Source organism: Rhinolophus sinicus, linkage group LG15 (genome assembly GCF_036562045.2).
Source record: "Rhinolophus sinicus isolate RSC01 linkage group LG15, ASM3656204v1, whole genome shotgun sequence".
Taxonomy (NCBI): Eukaryota; Metazoa; Chordata; class Mammalia; order Chiroptera; family Rhinolophidae; genus Rhinolophus; species Rhinolophus sinicus.
This window is the reverse complement of record NC_133764.1, coordinates 14080380-14097124: the sequence shown is the minus strand read 5'-3', so window position 1 is coordinate 14097124 and position 16745 is coordinate 14080380. Positions and strand designations below refer to the sequence as shown.

The 16745-nt window shown below is 39.3% G+C and overlaps 1 protein-coding gene across 1 annotated transcript; it reads right to left on the bottom strand.

The window, feature by feature from the left end:
* Positions 1-6209: 6209 nt before the first annotated feature.
* Positions 6210-7160, bottom strand: LOC141568970 (olfactory receptor-like protein DTMT). The gene has a single exon (XM_074320416.1). The coding sequence runs from the start codon at positions 7158-7160 to the stop codon at positions 6210-6212; it is 951 nt and encodes a 316-aa protein (XP_074176517.1).
* Between the last annotated feature and the right edge of the window lie 9585 nt (positions 7161-16745).

Genomic DNA, 16745 nt, shown 5'->3' with positions numbered 1-16745 from the left:
TGCTGTAGCAGCCATTTTTCCATCATAAGGAGAAAGCCTCTCAGAGGTCCAGGCAATCAACGTCTCTAGAACTCAGTTTCTCTCTATCTCTTAAAACTGCCTTTCTATGTTCTGGCCTCATCCTCAAATGGAGTGAAGAAAAAAAAGGTTTTCTCGTTCTTCACAAGGAGAGTGAAATATCCCGCAAAAGGCAGGCAAGGGAGGATGGAACCCAGAAGATAGGTGGAGAGGTAGGTCTAAGGAATGAAGGAAGGAAGGAAAGAAGGAAAAAAGGAAGGAAGGAAGGAATGAACGAAGGAAAGAAGGAAGGAAGGAAAAAGGGGAAGAAGAGCGGGAGGGAGGGTGCCATGGTGCTGATGTTGATAGTGTCAGTGAAAAGGACCTGAATCTTTGGAAATACTAGAAAAATGTTTATTTATGGGCCTTGCTGAGGACTATTAGCCTGAGCAGAGCTTCAAGAAGCCATTAAACAGTGCTGTGACTTTGGACAGGGAGAGCAGATGCTTATATAGGCAGAAGAGTAAGCAAAAAGTACGTCTGGTTGTGTGTTAGAGGTTTCAAGTAGGGTACATACAGTTCAATGATGAACAGTTTTACACCAAATGGAAGGAATGTGTAGAAGAGATAAGGTTGAGTTGCCACGCCCCCTGGCATCAGGCTATTTTAATTAGAGTCTAGAAATAATTAAAATACTTCAAAACACTTTGAGGTGATATTTACCAGGATGTAGAAAAAACAGGTGTAACCGAGGGAAATTCTCCATGTCTCTGACTCCATCTAGTTCAAGCCTGCTTTGTTCCCATGGCCCTCAGCTAATAGCTCCTGCTTATATTCTTGTATATAGACATGCTAATCATGAGAGAATTTCTGTTTTCAGCTTGGGTAGATAAGAGCAGTATGTATTGTTTATCAAAGAGTTGCAGGAACCTCGTCTGACAGTCTTCCTCTGACCCCTACTGGTGCCCAGATGTCAATCACCTCTTGCCCCTCCCATTTCCCTTCCCTGCTATAAAAGACGCCTGAACTCTGTACTTTCTTAGATGGGTTTGAGGAACAAGTAGGTCTCGTGTCTTCTCGGTTGGTGCCTTCTCAATCAATAAACCTTTCCTTACTCCAAACTCTAACATTTTGAGTTTCAGCCTTTGGAAGCATCGGGCACACAGACTTTGGATCAGTTACGTAGGCACTATGATCTGTAATCATTGATCTATACTGTTGAAACTGTAGCAGACATGTTTGACTACCCTCATGATTTGTGTCTTAGTAAGAAAATTTAGGAATGCTCATTGTTCTCTCTCGGTCACTGATTAAGTAAGAGAAGCTGAAGCACCATTTCCTTTCTCAATAGGATGATATATTCAGTGGAAAGATGTAGGTACAGGCAAAACATCAGAGGATTTCTTTCTCAGAAAACTAACACAGACAAGTACAATTTAATACATTCTTTCCCAATAGTTAGAGATCAACCAATTAAATACTCCAGTCACATCTCTTGTTCCTCAAGCCTCACCCTGTTACAAAACTTCCAATCATCTTTTTGGGGGCTTCTCCCTTAAATAAAGAGGACAGGCAAAATCATGTGAGAGAGCAATAATAAGACAGGAAGTGAGAGCAAAAGTGTCTGTGTGGGGGGAGTGCAAAACAAACAAAAAGAAATAATATAGGGGGGAGAAAAAAAAGAAAATTATAATAAGCATCCTTAGAAAAAAAGGAGATTTTTTTTCTTTCTTTCTTTTTTATTAGTTTCAGGTGCACAAAACAAAGTAATACTTAGATGTTTATCATTTATATCCCTCACACTGTGTCAACTCCCCTCCCCCATCCACTATCCCTCTGACATCGCACACAGTCATTACATTTCCACTGTCTCTATTCCTGATGCTGTACCCCGCTTCTTGTAAATATATATATAAACTTGTAGTTGACATTCATTATTGTTTAGCTTCAGCTTCAGGTGTACAGTGCAATGATCAGGCATCTACATCATCCCTGAGGTGGTCTCCCTAATGAGACAAGTGTGCATCGGATACCCTACAAAATCTTTACAACATTATTGATTACATTCCCCAAATTAACTTTCGTATCCCCGTGGCAATCTTATGGTTACTGACTGTGCTTTCTAATCCCCTCACCTTTCCCCTTATCCCCACCCTCCCTCCCATCTAGCAACCCTCAGTTTTTCCTCTATGTCTCCGAAACTGTTTCTAATTAGTTCATTCACTTATTCTTTTCTTTAGATTCCACATATAAGTGAGGTCATATGGTATTTGTCTCTCTCTGTCTGACTTATTTCACTTAACATAATGTTCTCTAGGTCCACCCATGTTGCTGCAAATGGTAAGATTTCTTTCTTCTTTATGGCTGCGTAATACTCCATTGTATAAATGTACCACAGTTTCTTAATCCAGTCGTATGTCGATGGGCAAGAAGAAAAGGAGATTTTGAATCTATGAAATAAGTACAAGAGACCATAAAAAGGAACCATTAGATACCAGAAAAAAGCTCTTGACAATGTAAAATATGATCACAGCAATTTCCTTAAATCAACAGAAGAATTGGAAGATAAAGGTGAGGAATTGTCCCAGAAAGTACAGAGAGGAAAAATAAAAATTTATGGATAAGAAAAGAAAAAGAAATTTTAAAGAGAACCAGAAGTTTCAAATCTAAATAATAAAAGTTCCCTAGAGTGAAAACCAAGAAAATTGGGGAGGGGGGAGTGGGGATGAGGCAGAACGGAAGTGTCCGGTCACATGCAAAGAATAGAGATTGACAAGGACTTCCACTTCTTATAATGTCAGGCTTGGTAATTTGGACTAAGGCTCCCTCTGAGGACAGTTATAAAAGCTGGGCAAAATATTTGAAAATATGTTCTTGAAGGCATCACAGAGCTAATAAAAAAAGGGAAGAACTGCAAGGACAGGACCCGGAGGAAGATGGAATCCCAAGGGTTGAGCCCATCCAGGCTGTTCCATGGAGCCCTTCATTGATTTCAGAGGGGCAGCACAGAGACTGAGAGGCTAAGAAGTCCAGGGTCACCCCAATTCAACTTTAGGAACTGAGATCATTTGGAGCTGTACTATATAGTCCCTGCAAAGGCTTGTGTACTTTTAATTCACCATTTATGGTTAAAATATAGACAAATAGTCCTGTCATCTGTTGGTTAAATTTGCCTCCCCTGGAATGAGAGGTGTCCTATACTAGGGCAGTGTCACTTTGTGTACATAATGTGCATACAAAGAGTTTGGGATTGTTGTTTAAATCTTAAATCAGATTCTGGGGTGCGGCCTGAGATTCTGCATTTCTAAGAAGCTCCAGGGGATGTATACTGCTGGTCTGTGGACCACAATTTGGGTCACACATCTAAACAGCATTTTTCCTTCTCACTGTAACTTGGCATTTCCCTGCCATGGGAATCTTCCAGTTCTCTTTGGTGACCAAAGTTCTACCCAAAGTTTCTCTTTCTCCAGATGTCCAATTTTTTTCTGTACTGATTAATATTTCCAACTACTGATAGAATAAAGACAATGAGAGAGAGAGAGAGAGAGAGAGAGAGAGACCAGGACATATCTCCCAGATATGGCTAAAGTTAAAGACTGACAATACTGAATGGTGGCAAGGACATGAAGCAGCAAGGATCTCTTACACAGGTGGGAAGAGATGGTGGGAATGTACACTGTACAACATCTTTGGAAAACAGTTTGTCAGTATCCAGTAAAGATGAAAATATACGTGCCCTATGACTCAGCAGTGTCACTCCTCAGTTTATGCCCAATATATGTGCACTAAGGGCAAATACACAAGAATATTCACAGAAGCATTATTCATAACAGCCCATTGAAAACCCAATATCCATCATCAGTAGAATAGAAAAATATACTTTGGTATATTAATACAACAGAATGTTATACAGCAATAAATATGAATTAAAGCAACACCTGAATACTTGAAAAAAAACCTCAGGGCATAAAGAGAATATATATATTATGTGAACTCCATATATATGTGGACCCTAGAAGAGGGTGTTTGACTGGCCTGTCTTGGATACTGGGCCCACTCCTTAGCCAGGGGAGAAGCTGGCACTGGGATTCAGACCCATCAAAGGAAGAGAGGAAAATTCCTCAAAAGGAAACCACGGTAGAGAATTAAGAGAGAATAAATGTTAAGTAGGGGGAAAAAATGTCCACTATAGTTTTCTCCTTATCTTTTAATACATAATTTCTAATTCTTTTTTTCTTTTTGTTTTTCTGTAATCCTTCCTATACATCTTCTAGAACCTTGCTACTCCAAGTGTGGTCTGCAAACCGGCAACATGTACATTACGTGTGTTTGTTGGAAATTCAGAATCACGTACATTCCCCAGACCTACTAAATGAAAATCTGCGTTTAAATAAGATCTCCACATGATGTGCACGCATGGTAAAGTTGGAAGAGTTCTAAAAGTTGGTTTTAGAGTCTTATTCCATTTTCTAGAATGATAACCCTAATTTTTTATTTTGAAAATTGACGAGGTGGTTTTTCCTAAGAAGTCTTTTTTTTTTTTTAAATTTATTGGGGTGACAATTGTTAGTAAAATTGCATAGATTTCAGGTGTACAATTCTGTATTACACCATCTATAAATCCCATTATGCGTTCACCACCCAGAGTCAGTAAGAAGTCTTTCTTGTTGAGCACCTTTCTTTGTAAACAACTCTTGGTTTAACAAGACAAGATCTTTCAGGACCTCATTGAGAATATGCTTTAGGACTTTTAAGCACTCTCCTGCGTCCTCCATTAAATCTGTTCCAATGAGAACCATTTATTCAGATTACTCAGCTTAGCTCTCCCTCCTGACTGTCTACTAACCTTCCTTCATTTGTTGATCCTTGTCTGTAGGAGTCCAAACTTACAGCATAGTGAGAAAGCATGAGTTCCCTAAGCTTCTGTGCAGCTTCAGGAGATCCCAGTTGGGGTGGGGTATAAATAGGCCGCACACACCTCTGACGAGCAATATGGGGAAGAATTCTGAGTTCTCAGGATTATCCTCAGGTCAGTATCTCAACTCCTGGCTGTGGGTTTTGCATGACCCAAGGGAGCAAACTATGGAGGATCCTCACAGTCTACTTTATTATTTATTTCTTTATGGTTTGGATATTTTCCAGTGAGAATATATTATTTTTGTAATCAATACAAACTGTTGAAGAAATGAAGTCAAAGTTGTAATTATTAGGAAAACTTCTTATAAAAGGTGCGGTTCCTTTAAGGTATAAATTCGTTTCAAGAAACATGAAAATGCATTCAAATCAAATCAATAGATATTTATTCTACATGCAGAAAATACAAGGTACTGAACTAGGCACTGTAGAGATTAGACAGCACCTGTCTTCAAGACACTTGGTAAGAAAAGAAATAAACAAAGAAAGCATCAAATAATTTCAGCATCATAGGTATTACAGAGGCAAAACATCTATGTGGGAATCATAAATAGAGTTTAATCTTTCGGTCATTATTTATGTTACCTTAGCCTATATATGGGCTACAATTTACTGTCTATAAATTAAACAATTCATGACTAAACTCTATGGTCCATTCCATATCATCTGATTTCAATTCAAAAGAGCAGTTCTGATCCAAAATATAGATATTATAAAAAGAAGGAACTTGTCATTAACTGACAAATGATTGGTACCGTTAAAGAAAAAAGATAATTTTAGAATGTGATTATTAAATAGGAAAATCAATCAACTTGTGAAAATACTATTAAGAACTGAATAGATTAGCAAGAGGAGAAATGATGACCTGGGAGAGTAAAAGTTACAAGAGCGTGGACATAATAAACTGAAAAATGTTCTTCATGGAATAGATATGTTTGGCAGAAACAAAGTACTGAAGTGGCTGAGCAATTTGGGTTTATTAGAAGAATTAGAAACTACTGTACATTCTTTCAGTACAATAAATACTAAGGTTGAGAGATATTTATTCAACATTGAATAATAATCATTGAGTGTCCACTACATGTCAAGCCTTGTGCTACATCACATCCAAGATACAGTAATAAACCCAAGAGGCACAATGACCTGCCCCTAGTGACATGTGGGAAAAATCCCCCTGGAAGTGCTGTGGGGGCTGCATTAGCAGTACCGAGCTTGGGTGTTACTAGACTTTTCAGAATACTACCTACTCATTGTCAATATTACACCTATTGTTTGAAAATATGCTTTAATATTCAGAGTCACTGTCTCAGAAAAAACTGAATTGTCCACTTTAAAAAGATTTTTCGCAAGGCTCCCCTTATATCCTGATTCCTCAGGCTGTAGATGAAGGGGTTCAGCATGGGCGTCACCACAGTGTACATAACAGCCAGAATCATCTCCTTAATGGTAGAATTGTTAGTTGAAGGGCACAGGTAGAGGCCAATGATTGTCCCATAGAATAATGACACCACGGAGAGGTGGGAGCCACAGGTGGAGAAGGCCTTGCGGATGCCCCTTGCAGAAGGGACCTTGAGGATGGAGGATACAATTCTTGCATAGGACAAAAAGATCAGCAGGAACGGAACAATAATGACAAGGCCTCCCAAGATAAATATTATCATTTCATTTATCTGAATGTCAGAACAGGCCAACTTTAGCAGAGCTGACATGTCACAGAAAAAGTGAGGAATCACATTATCATCACAGAAAGACAGCCGAGCTGTGAGCAGGGTGTGCAACAAAGAAATGAAAATGGTCAGCACCCAGGACAGCGCCACCAGGGACAAGCAGAGCTTGGGGCTCATGATGGTGGTGTAGTGCAGGGGGAAGCAGATGGCCACATAGCGGTCATAGGCCATGGCCACTAGGAGGAAGCTCTCTAGGTCTGCAAAAAGCAGGAAGAAGTACATTTGGGTCAGACAGCCTGAGTAGGGGATGGATGGGACTTGGCTCTGCATGTTCTGCAGTAACTCGGGCATCGTGACAGAGGAGAAGCAGAGGTCAGAGAAGGACAAATTGCTGAGGAAGAAATACATGGGCGTGTGGAGGTGGGAGTCCCAGTGAATGAGCAGGATGATGAGGAGGTTCCCCAGGACGGTGGTAAGATACATGGCCAGGAACAGGGCGTAGAACAGGTCTCGTTGATCTGGTTCAATGGGCAGGCCCAGGAGGAGGAATTCTGAGACGATGCTTTGGTTTTCCATTTTCATGTTGCTATTCTTTTACCTTTTTAAAATGAAAAATAATTTGTATTAAATTGCTAGTCACAAAATAGCGACGAGGATGTCAAGTAGTATGGGAAATATAGTCAATAGCATTGTAAAAACTCTATATAGTGTCAGATGGGTACTAGGCTTTTTGGGGGATCACTTCATAAATTATATAAATGCCTAACCACTACTCGGTACACCTGAAACTAATATAAAATAATATTGAATATCAATTATAATTTTAAAATAGGTGTACAGTTAGGAATGTAAAGTACAATATAGGAAATATAGTAATGGTATTTTAACAGCTATGTACGGTATCAGATGGGTAGTAACTATGGACAGTACCAAATAGGTAGCAGACTTGTTGGGGTTATCGCTTTGTGAAGGGTGTAAATGTCTAAACACTATGTTGTTTTGTACATCTGACACTAATAATAAAAATATAATTAATTAATTAATTTTAAATATTAAGAAAAGAATAATTTCCATTAAAGTATGAACACATATATCTGCATACACACACATAGAAATTGCAGAACTTTCACAAAGATATTTTTTAATAAAATACCCATAAGTTTAGTATTTTATTTGTTCTCTACCAAGTATAGAAATGAATATTTACATAAAGCAAAATTCTGAAAGCATGTGAAGTTATGCATCCAATTTAACCATCTTCCCGAATTCTATCAGAATATTCCATAATTGCTTCATGAGTGGAGTCAATCACATGACATGAAAAGAGGAAGGAAGTAGTCTGACACTTCTGTATGCCTCTGGCTTAGAGATGTGTCAGGGAGAAGAAAAATCTATGCCTACTTTGTACTAGTAAAGCAGAAAAAATAAAAATAAATGATGACACTGTTAAGCTGAAAAGGATTGAAAAAGAGTGGCAAATATTCAAATAAATAGAATTATGCAATTGATAAAGCAAAAGCATATATTAACAAATTGGAAAACATAAAAGCAGTAAAATTAATAAAACAATTTCAGAGCTTTAGTTTTCCAAAGATCAACAAAATAGACAAAACTGGCCAATCTAATTTTTAAAAGGACAAAAATAATTATAAGACATTAGGAATAAGAAAAAGGGTATAAGCACAAAGGCAAATTTTTAATTCTTCCTAAAATTCCTCAAATAAATTTAAAAATCTGAATGAGACATTTGTTAAGCAAAGACAAACTGCAAAAATTGGCTCAATAATATATATGGTATCTCAATACACTATTAAAATAAATATGAAAGAAGAGCAACAAATATGAAATAAACAGAAAAAAATAAAACTATGTGCAATAAAAGCCCTTAGGCCAACAATAAACATATGAAAAGACACTCGACATTATTATTCATCAGGGAAATGCAAACTAAAATCTGAAGATGCCACTACATACCCACTAGAATGGCTAAAATGAAAAAGATTGGGAATTAGGGGAGGGGGTTATCACTTTGTGAGGGGTGTAAATGTCTAACTTACATTGTTTTGTACACCTGAAACTAATTTTAAAAGAAATTGAGAATAGCAAATGTCAGCATTTGGAACAATTAACACTCTCATACATCACTGGTAAGAAGGTAAAATAGGGCCGGCCCAGTGGCTCCGGTGGTGGGAGAGCCATGCTCCCAGCACCGAGGTCACCGGTTCAGTTCCCACATGGGCTAGTGAGCTGCGCCCTCTACAGCTAAGAATGTGAGCAATGGCTCTCCCTGGAGCTGGGCTGCCATGAGCAGCAGTGGGCTGCCGTGTGCCTCCATGAGTGGCCGGCAGCCGGCAAGAGCTACTGCGAGCAGCTGACAGACAAGTGGTGGCCGGCTGCCTCAGTCGGGGGGAACGCAAGGCTCATAACACCAGCATGGGCCAGGGAGCTGTGTCCTACACAACTAGACTGAGAAACAACGCCTTGAACTGGAGTGGGGGAATTGGGGGGGTGGGGAGGCAGAAGAAAGGGTGGGGGAAGGTAAAACAATAAAACTACTTACAAACTAGTTTCTTAAAGTTTAACATTCACCTACACTGTGATTCAGAAATTTCACTTCTAAAATACACAAAATAAATGAAAGCAAATGTCCCCCAAAATTTGTTTAATTGAATTTCCCACAGAACCTTCAGTCATAACAGCTAAAACTGAACAACCTAAACATCCATCATCAGAAGAATGGCTAAGCAATGGCATATTCATTTCACTGACACACTACAGAGCAATGAAAATAATGAACTATAATGATTCAAACAACAACATACATAAAATCTCAAAAATATGAATGCTGAGTAAAAGAATCCAGTTTATGAGCTGGCAAATCTAACCTATGGTGACCGAAACCAGGATAGTGGTTACCTTAGACCCTCATGGATATTGACTAGGAGAGGGCACGAGGGAGATTTCTGTCATAATGTAAATGCTCTGTATCTTGATCTGTGCAGGTGCTTACAGGGAAGTAAAACTCAGTCAGCTGAACACTTACATTTCTGTGCCATATGTAAATTATATTGCAATTCTTTAAAACCCTAGGGCCAGGAGACTTTCTAGACTTTTCAACTTACAAGGCAACAAATAATCCCCAGGCTCTGCATAAGGCATTCTAGAACCTAAAATTCAATACTAAGCTACATAATTTACTGGAGAAAGAAACACAATCAAAAGTGGGGTGTCTCAGGCCCCACTTAGGGCATCTCTCTGAGAATTTCCAAGCATACATAATAGAAGAACTATCATATCAAGGGAAACGGGGTCAAATATACGGTAATAGGAGGAGAACTGACCCTGGGTGGTGAACACACAATGTGTTATATAGATGATGTAATACAGAATTGTACACCTGAATCCTCAGTAATTTTACTAACCATTGTCACCCCTATATATTTTAATTTAAGAAAAAGAGTCAACATTACACACAGTGGTAAAAATTTTAAACTATCAAAACTATGGGGCAATCAAAATGTAGCATATTGATTAATCTAAGGCATCACTGTCCACTAGCAATAAAACGCAGCCACAAATACAAGCTATATATGTAAGTTTAAATTTTCAATAAACACATTAAAAACAAAAAAACAGGTACAATGAATCTTAATAACATTTTACAGAGCCAATATATCCAAAATGTCCTCGTTTCAATATACAATCAATATTGAAAAAATTAATATGTCATGCATCTATTTCCTTCAAATTCCAGGGTCTATTTTACACAAACACACATTTCAATTTGAACGAGGCACGGTCAAGTAATAATCAACAGCCACATGTAGCTAATGGCTACCAAAATGGACAGTACTGATTTAAAGTACAGCTTCTCCATGATATATTCTGTGGCCAACTAAAATGAAGTGCTAAAACAATGTTCAGTAAGTAGCGAGGCTGAGAAATGAAACATAGTGCCATTGGCATGCCAGGGTTTTGAGAATTTCTGCATCAGATTAAGCCAATGGGAATCAGTTTGAGGAAAAGTTCGGAGTAACCAGCACACACAACGCACAGCAACAGAGAGGCCCACCTAGGAAATAAATGGCCCATTTCTCCCAGAAGCTAGAAAACTCCCAAATTCAGAGAAATGAAATGGTCTCGGGGCCGCTGAAGAGTGGAAGGGAGTGAAACAGTCAACTCTAAGGACGAGAGAAGAGGCCCAGGTGTGAAGCAGCTGCTCACAGCCCAAACCTAGACATCATCCCAGGCGTGACTGGTTTGTTAGGTAAACAGGAGACTTGCCTGAGGCAGCTTCTAATGAAGCCAGTGGGGCCACATACACAGGGAACCCAACTCTGGTGAAGGTCTGGTCACGACAGTGAACACAGCAGTGACGTCCCCTAATCTGATCCTCCCCGCAGGGCTTCCTCTTCCACTTGTGTAGGTGCTGAGGCCCCTGTGAGTCCATATTGGAGGCTGAAGAAGGTACAGGCCAGGGAGCGGTGAGCAGTGAGCTGATCCAATGGCCCCCAGAATCCTTTTCTAGTGTGCACAACCAAGTGGGGCCTCTGCCACCGCACATCCACCCCCTCCTGCCCCTGCTCGCTGCTCTGCTCCTGGCATTGCTACTCCATAGAAAGCCCATATTTGTCTACCTACCCGCTTATCACACCCCCTCCTCCACCTGTCTCAGGATAAGGGGCAGGTGAGGATCAGCCCAAACTGATCCGAGCCCATGTGCCCTGCCCGACCCAGCCTGGGGACAGTTTAGACCCACAGGGGCTGCTCAGACTCAGAAAGACATGAAGGGCTGACTTCCTGAAGGCAGTGAAGTTCTCTCACCATCTGTAGGCACTAACCCCTGTCCCACCAAATCTTAAGATCCACTTTGTGACACTGGAACTACTGGGAATATGGCTCTCCCACTTTGATTTCTTTGTCACCTAGATTAGCACAACCTCCACCCACGTAGGAGTCTTGTCTCTTTTCCCTTTGAAGACTATTGACCCAGGGAAACTTAGGCAGGGAAGTAAGACTTAGAAGGGAATAGATTCTGAGATGAACATTCTGGAGGATGTCAGGGGAGCAGCTGAGAATGGGTGAGCCCAGGGTGGCATACACAGTATTTAAGTGCTAGGTCCCTGGAGCCAGTCCTCCTGGGATTACCTTACTGCATCGTACCAGCTTCATGACCTTGGCTGAGGATCTTAACCTCCCCTACAATGAATTCTCTCATTAGCTTAACAGAAATGAAAGTATCTAATTTATCATGCCAGGGGTAGGGGAAATATTTGAACAATCCATGTGAAAAACCTACTATACAGAGAGTGAATGTGGCATTAGTAAGACTTACTATTATCATGATTAAGTTCTGTGATGAGGATGCAATATTTTCCCAAGGACCCCTACCCTTATTGCCTCCCCTCCCGATGAGAACACCACCTTGGGGCTAGTACAGAAGGTATGGAGCCTGTGGGAAAGAAGAAGCTACTGGCCCAGAAAAACAGACTGGAGCCAGAATAGTGAGAATTTCCTGTCACATTACGCATTGAATTTATCCCTAGGTAAAGGCATTATTAATATTAAGACAGCTCAATGGAGGGGACGGAAATCTAGCTTCTCACAGAGGAGCTCTCAGGATGCTCTCTTACACACTGTTTAACTTGCCACCGAACACAATATTCAGGAGCAGAGATGAGTCAGACTCCGTTGTTTACTGGCCTGTGGCTTTGGCAAATTGCTGAACTTTTCCAACATTACACTCCACCATCACTGAATCTTCCATACCTCACAGAACTGTAGGTTTGGAATGATTGATACTTGCAAAGTATAAAGTGTATAATTTATCAATTCCCAATAACAAGTCTGGTGATTCCCAATTACATTTAGAGATGGGAATCACTGTTGAGAGTGGAAAACAGTGAGGAAGATGACTTCTAAATCATCCTGCAGGAGTTTTGCTACAGAATTATGGAATCCTAATATCTGTTAAAGGGGATTTTAGTATAACTACTTCTTCTGAACTCCCTCCCCACTTACCTAGCTTGTCTGAATGTGGCTCCAGAGCCTGCTTCCTGTTTGCTGCTTCCACCTCGTGCATTTCCAGCCAGAGTCCCTGCCATTGTCTTCTGACTCCTCTCTTCTACAATGCCCTGACCCCTGGGATCCCTGGGTCCCATAGAAACTCATTAGTAACAAACCTGGTGCTTGCCCCCACCCCACCTTACTCCTGCACATTTCTGAATAAATCGTGTCCAGAGATAGATTTCTGGATTACCGCGTCTGACCTTGCAAGGAACCTTTCCCTGACCACCGCAGCCCAGTCTAATATCACCCTTCTCCATCCTACGCAGTATCTGGCCTTCTACAAAGTTACCATAATCAAATACCGTCAGGTGATCACCACTGTTTTATGTTGTGCAGTGAGTGCTCCCATGTATACTAACGATCTCTTCTTAGCTGAAGTTTAAGCTCCGTGATAGCAAGTAATGTGTTAACTGACTCACCCAGGAAATACTTAGTCCATTATTTCATTAATGCATTCCTTAAAGAAATATTTACTGGAAACTACCATGTGCAAGACAGTGAGTCATGTGCTGTGGGAAAAACTGTGGCCGAGGTAGAAATGGTCCCTGCCCTCAGACAACTTACAGTAGCTGTGAGACACAACTAAATAAGTTACCACGAAGTATTATAAATGTTTCATAGGGGAAATACAGGATGTGATAAGAGTATGTATCAAAGACACTTAGCCTTATCCAGCAGGTCAGAGAAGACATATATTTTTTTAATAAAGCTTAAAGAATCTAAGGTGTCTTCTAGGAAAAAAGAATGAAAATTGTCCAGAGAGAGAAAAGTACATGGCAAAGCCCAGAGGTGAGAGAGCCTTGAGCTGTTTACACAGTAAAGGGGGTTCAGTGTGGCCGAGGTGTATGTGGGTGCTGGGAGGAGGGCAGAGGATGGGGGTCTCTGGGAGGGAGGAAAGGTGAAGGATATAATTTGGCGATTCTTCAAAAAGTTAAGCATAGAATTAGCACATGACCCAGCAATTCCACTCCTCGGTGTATGTCTGAAAACACTAAGGTACTGAAACAAGAACTTCTACATGAATGCTCACAGCAGCGCTGCTCACAACAGCTCCAACTGCAAACAACCATCAACTGATGACTGGAGAATAAATTGTGGTGAATCCACACATGGAATATTATTCAGAAATAAAATGAAGTACTGATACATGCTACAATATGGATGAATTTTGAAAACATTACACCTTTGATAGAAGCCAGTCACAGAATCCAAATATTATATGAATCTGTTTAAATGAAATATCAAAATTGGCAAATCCATGGAGACATGAATAGATGGTGATTGCTAGGGAAATACATAGTGATTCTTAATGGATATGGGATTTCTTTGAGGGTAATGAAAATGTTCTAAAGTTGATTATGGTGATGGTTGTGCAACTCTGTAAATATACAAAAAATATTTAATTTATATTTTAAATGGTGAGTGGTATGGTATGGATATTATTGTTAACAATCTGTCATAAAAAGCAAGTCTTTATCATTGGGGAAATTTATGTATAGATTATATATTAAATTTATGTGTATTAATGGGGAATTTCTTCGTTGTGATAATGATATAGTTATCTATGAGAATGTTCTTGTTTCTAGAAGATTCTGAAGGCTGGATTTAGTGGCTAAGTATCTTGATGTCTGAAAATTATCTCAAATGGCTCACCCATTTACAAAAAGAAGGAGAAGGAGAAGAAAGAGAAAGAATAAAAAAGTTGGGAGGGAGGCAGTGAGGGAGGGAAAGAGGTTGATATATGATATAAACATGAACAAATGAAATGTGGAAAGTTTTGAGACATTGATGGAGTGTAAGAAAGACAAACTAATTAGAAATCAAGCTTGTAACTTTTGTCTTGAATAACACAGGTTTAATGACATAAGGTTCCATTTGTTTCAATCTATGAGATCAAGTAAACATCTTGTTTTGGTACTGAATATTTATGGAATCACAATATTATAAATTCTGTTTATCTCTAATTTATACAAACTGAAGTTATCATTTTTGTGTAGACAAATTGTGGTGCATAAATTTCAAATCTGGTACAAAAATTATTGGTCTTACTAAAGTAGAGAAAAGAAAAAAATGGAACAATTATAATGTTCCAATATATGATAGTAGAAAATTCTCTTGAAATGGCAAAAGATACAGGTTTATAAATCAAAAGAGATTTGCTGTGTTATTTAAAAAATTGTAGCAAAAGTCAGCTGATACAAAAACAAAATCTGATGACATTATTAAACTTCATGTTTGGAAAATAATACTACAAGTTTCGGGGATAGGGTAGAAGATGGCTTTATAAGGGGTGGAGAGAAGAAGGAGTAATCAGTCTTACCTCAGATTTTTCCACAGCTGTTTTGGAAAATGGGTTTTCAGTGTGAAAACAGATGTCCACAAAATTCTAAACCTAGCCAAGCTGTCCTTCAGAGGTTAACAAACATACAAATGGAAAATCTAATATGTGAAAATTCAGTAAATGTATTCATATACCTTTTCCCCCCTTTTTCTCACCTCAACCCCTTCACTGTGGTTCAAGGCATTGTTTCTCAATCTAGTTGTGTAGGACACAGCTCCCTGGCCCGTGCTGGTATTATGAGCCTTGTGGTCCCCCTGACTTGGTCGCTGGTGGTTGGTAGGCCACTCACAACTGCTCACCGCAGCTCTCGCCGGCTGCCCTGCATTCATGCTGGCCACCGGCTGCTCCTGGCAGCACATGGTAGCCCACAGCAGCCCATGGCAGCCCAGTACAGCTCATACCGACATCCGGCTGCTCATGGTAGCCCAGCTCCAGGGAGAGCCATTGTTCACAAGCTGTAGAGGGCACAGCTCACTGGCCCACGTGGGAATCGAACCAGTGGGGCTCCAACCGCCTAAGCCACCAGGCCGGCCCCCAATCTTAGTTTTAAAATGACTAGAAGATATAACACAACAAAGGAATTAATTAAAATAAAGAACTAAAAAGTAAAAACTCATTATGGGAAAATAATGGTGGGAAGAATTCTGTTTTACATAACTAATAATAAAGTAGGAAAAATATGATAATAAATGCAAACACCATGCTTAATCATTTAATAGAAAGTTGAATTTTAGACAAAGAGCACTTAAAAAATGAAAATTCATTGCTATAATATAGGGTTAAAAATATCCCTTTAGGATCACGCTAGGTTAAAAAAGACATTACAGTATATGAATACATTAGGAAAATTTGATGTGATAGAGACAGAATGATGTGAAATTTGAGTAGAAATAGGTTAACTAGGAGCCATATAGGTCAATGGAACAGAATAGAGAATGCAGAAATAGATGCATCTGTACATGGTCAATTCACTTTACACCGAAATACCCAGGTAAGTCAGTGGGGAAAGGATAGTATTTTCAATAATCAATAAACTGCAAAGGCTGGATGCAATTCAAATTTCTATCAAAAGGTGAATGAATGAACAAGTTGTGCTATATTTGCACAATGGAATACCGCTCATTACTAAACAGAAACAAACTACTGGTAACACAAATCTATAGCTAAATCCACAAAACTGTTTGCTGTGCTAAAGACATCAGATACAGAAGAAAACATACTAAATGATTCCATTTATATGAAATTCAAAATCAGGCAGATCTAACCTATAGTGATAGAAATCTGGTAGATAGAAATCAGATCAGTGGTAGCAAATGGGAGCTTGATTGCAAGGTGTCACGGTGAATAGTGAGGTGATGGAATTTTCTAGATATGGATTGAGGTTGAGGTTACATGGATGCTTATAATTGTCAAAACTCATTGAACTGTGCAGTTAAAATGGGTGCATTTGCTTGTATGTAGGTTATACTTCAAGGAAATGGAAATGTACATCAGTGCTCTTGTCCCACATCCTTGCTTTACCATAGACTATCATTTATTCATTTGTCTATTATGTACTCATTCACTTACCACTTCTTGTTTTTTCAGCTGTTTATTTTTTTTCTGGTTCACATTGAAGTTGAACATCTTTTCATGTTGTTTATTCTTTATGAATTTCCTGTTAATATTCTTTGTACATTTTTCTACTCAGCTGTTTGTTTATTCTTATATCTTTGTAGCAGTTCTATGTATATTCTGAATTTTAATTTCGTGTCTGT